Below are 1,997 nucleotides of genomic sequence, written 5' to 3' on the forward strand. Positions count from 1 at the left end.
ATTCTAGCACAGTTGCCCAGTAGCGAAACTGGGGAATGTTGTCTCGTCTCTGGCGACACCAGTCTTCAAACGCAGGAAGGTCCTCTGTGTCCCTGGTTTCTCCTAGACAGTAGTGGTTGTAGGCATGATGTTGCAGGATGTACAGTGCTGCTGCAGTCACTTGATGTGCTCTTCTTGTGCGCAAGACATGAAATGCTCGCAAGAATGAGTCTGCTGTCCCTGCTGTCACGATCGCAATCTCAGTTTGCACAAGTGCTTGCACCCAATCACTTCCTTGCAGTCAGTCCCCCATTGTTTTCAGTGCCGCCATCTCTACGTGGAGACCACCAAACATCGATCACCACTATGTGGTCTTCACCATAACTCTCTGGCCACTTCCACTGTATCTGCTTGGCCAAAGCAAACAGTAGCTGATCAAAGGTGACCACTGGTGTCCAGGATTCAGGTGTTCTACAGCATTTTTCACAACATACATTGAATGCAGGATCATGGCCACAATGTGGGCACTTTCGAGGAAGAGTGGAAGCAGCGACATGGGGCAGATGACTCGAGCATCTGATGGTTGTTGGCTAGCATGAAATGCAGCCCAAGATGACGAAGGAGAGAGATGCTTAGGCCAACGTGTGACAGTCTGTCGACCAATTCCTTCTTGCGTGTATGAGCATGCAATATCATCCCTATGTATGTTGGAAGTGGGGTCTCCTTTGCAACACTGTGCTTGAAACATGTGGATGATGTGGTACAACGTGTTCACCTGTGTTTAATGCTGTAGAACTTCAGTATCTGAGCTGCGGTAAGTGCTGCAGGGTTAGTGTCTGCGGTCTGGTCCTTGATGCTGGGTCCCTCTAGGATCATGCTGACTAGGGCATGCAGCAACGGTGGCACAAATTCTTCTTGACATCCTTCAGGGAATCCTGTGAAGGGCTTGGCTTCTCCAAACATGTGATTGCGAACAACGTGAGCAGCACGGGCAAGATGGACTGCATCACTATCACTGTCCAGCTCGCAGGCTTTATCAAGAGCAGCACCGAGATCTTCTTCAAATGCCATCAGGATGTCTCTCCTCTTGGTGTGCGCCCGCATGTCAGGAAACTGAGATAGCAGTCTCGGTTTCAGTCGTGTGGAGTGGACTCTCGTGTCGAGCTGCACTCCAAGCTAATCCATTCCGGACTGATAGAGGTGGAAAAGATCGGCCAATCTGAATACTACATGGTGCCGTCTCCTCATCTTGTCTGGTTTCCTCAATGTAGAGGACGGGTTCAGCGAAGACAACTGCCGACATTGCTCGCTCTTGGTCTGAGTCCTGTGGTCCTGTTGACTGTACCCTTCTTGTGCGGTTGTAAAGTCCTATCAAGCACTGTGGGTGATACTGGGCATCCAATGCTACCCTGTCCCCACCACTGAGACGGCTAAGCAGTTCTGTATCACGAAGAAGGGTTGCACAGGCACGTACCCATCTGTCCATTTAGAATGTTGTAGTATCCACAGAAGAAACAAGCTTCTGGGACCTTCTCTGTACTCGATGAACATGAATATGCCCTGGTGCGTTTGCACAAAGATTGTTCCTCATCGCTCTGCCCTTCTTTCTTGAGTGCTCTCTTCTGTGCCCTCTGTAGTTTGGTGTTGTTGTACTGGAGCCTGCACGTCTGGTGATATTGTGCAACCATCGCAGCTTAAATGCCACGACCATCATTGAGTCTTTCCAAGTTAAATGATTCTGGAAGCTCTCAAAGTTCACTGAATTTGATCAAGTTCTGTGTGAATGAACTGTACCCACTACCAGTGTTTTTCCTCATTGATTGGTCAGGTTTGGTCAGTGTCTCCATCTTGTCTTCTTGACATATGAGGCACAACCTACAGTCAGTTGTGGTGAGGTGCAGTGATGTTGATGGCGAAGTTCGCTCACCATGAGCTTATCTGAACCTCTTTGACAAAAACAAAATACAGCACTGTCAGTCTACAGGCATGCATACCGCATCACAATGAACCTGGAATGA

At 48.9% G+C, this 1,997-nt stretch overlaps 1 protein-coding gene across 1 annotated transcript; it reads right to left on the reverse strand.

Annotated features, from left to right (window-relative positions):
- Positions 1–750: 750 nt before the first annotated feature.
- LOC139726301 (uncharacterized) lies at positions 751–1,083 on the reverse strand. The gene has a single exon (XM_071637368.1). It carries the CDS (start codon positions 1,081–1,083, stop codon positions 751–753), a length of 333 nt encoding a protein of 110 aa, XP_071493469.1.
- Positions 1,084–1,997: the final 914 nt, after the last annotated feature.

This window comes from Diadema antillarum, unplaced genomic scaffold (assembly GCF_040938485.1).
Source record: "Diadema antillarum isolate AM-2024a unplaced genomic scaffold, OU_Dant_1.0 seq00000082_RagTag, whole genome shotgun sequence".
Classification (NCBI taxonomy): Eukaryota; Metazoa; Echinodermata; class Echinoidea; order Diadematoida; family Diadematidae; genus Diadema; species Diadema antillarum.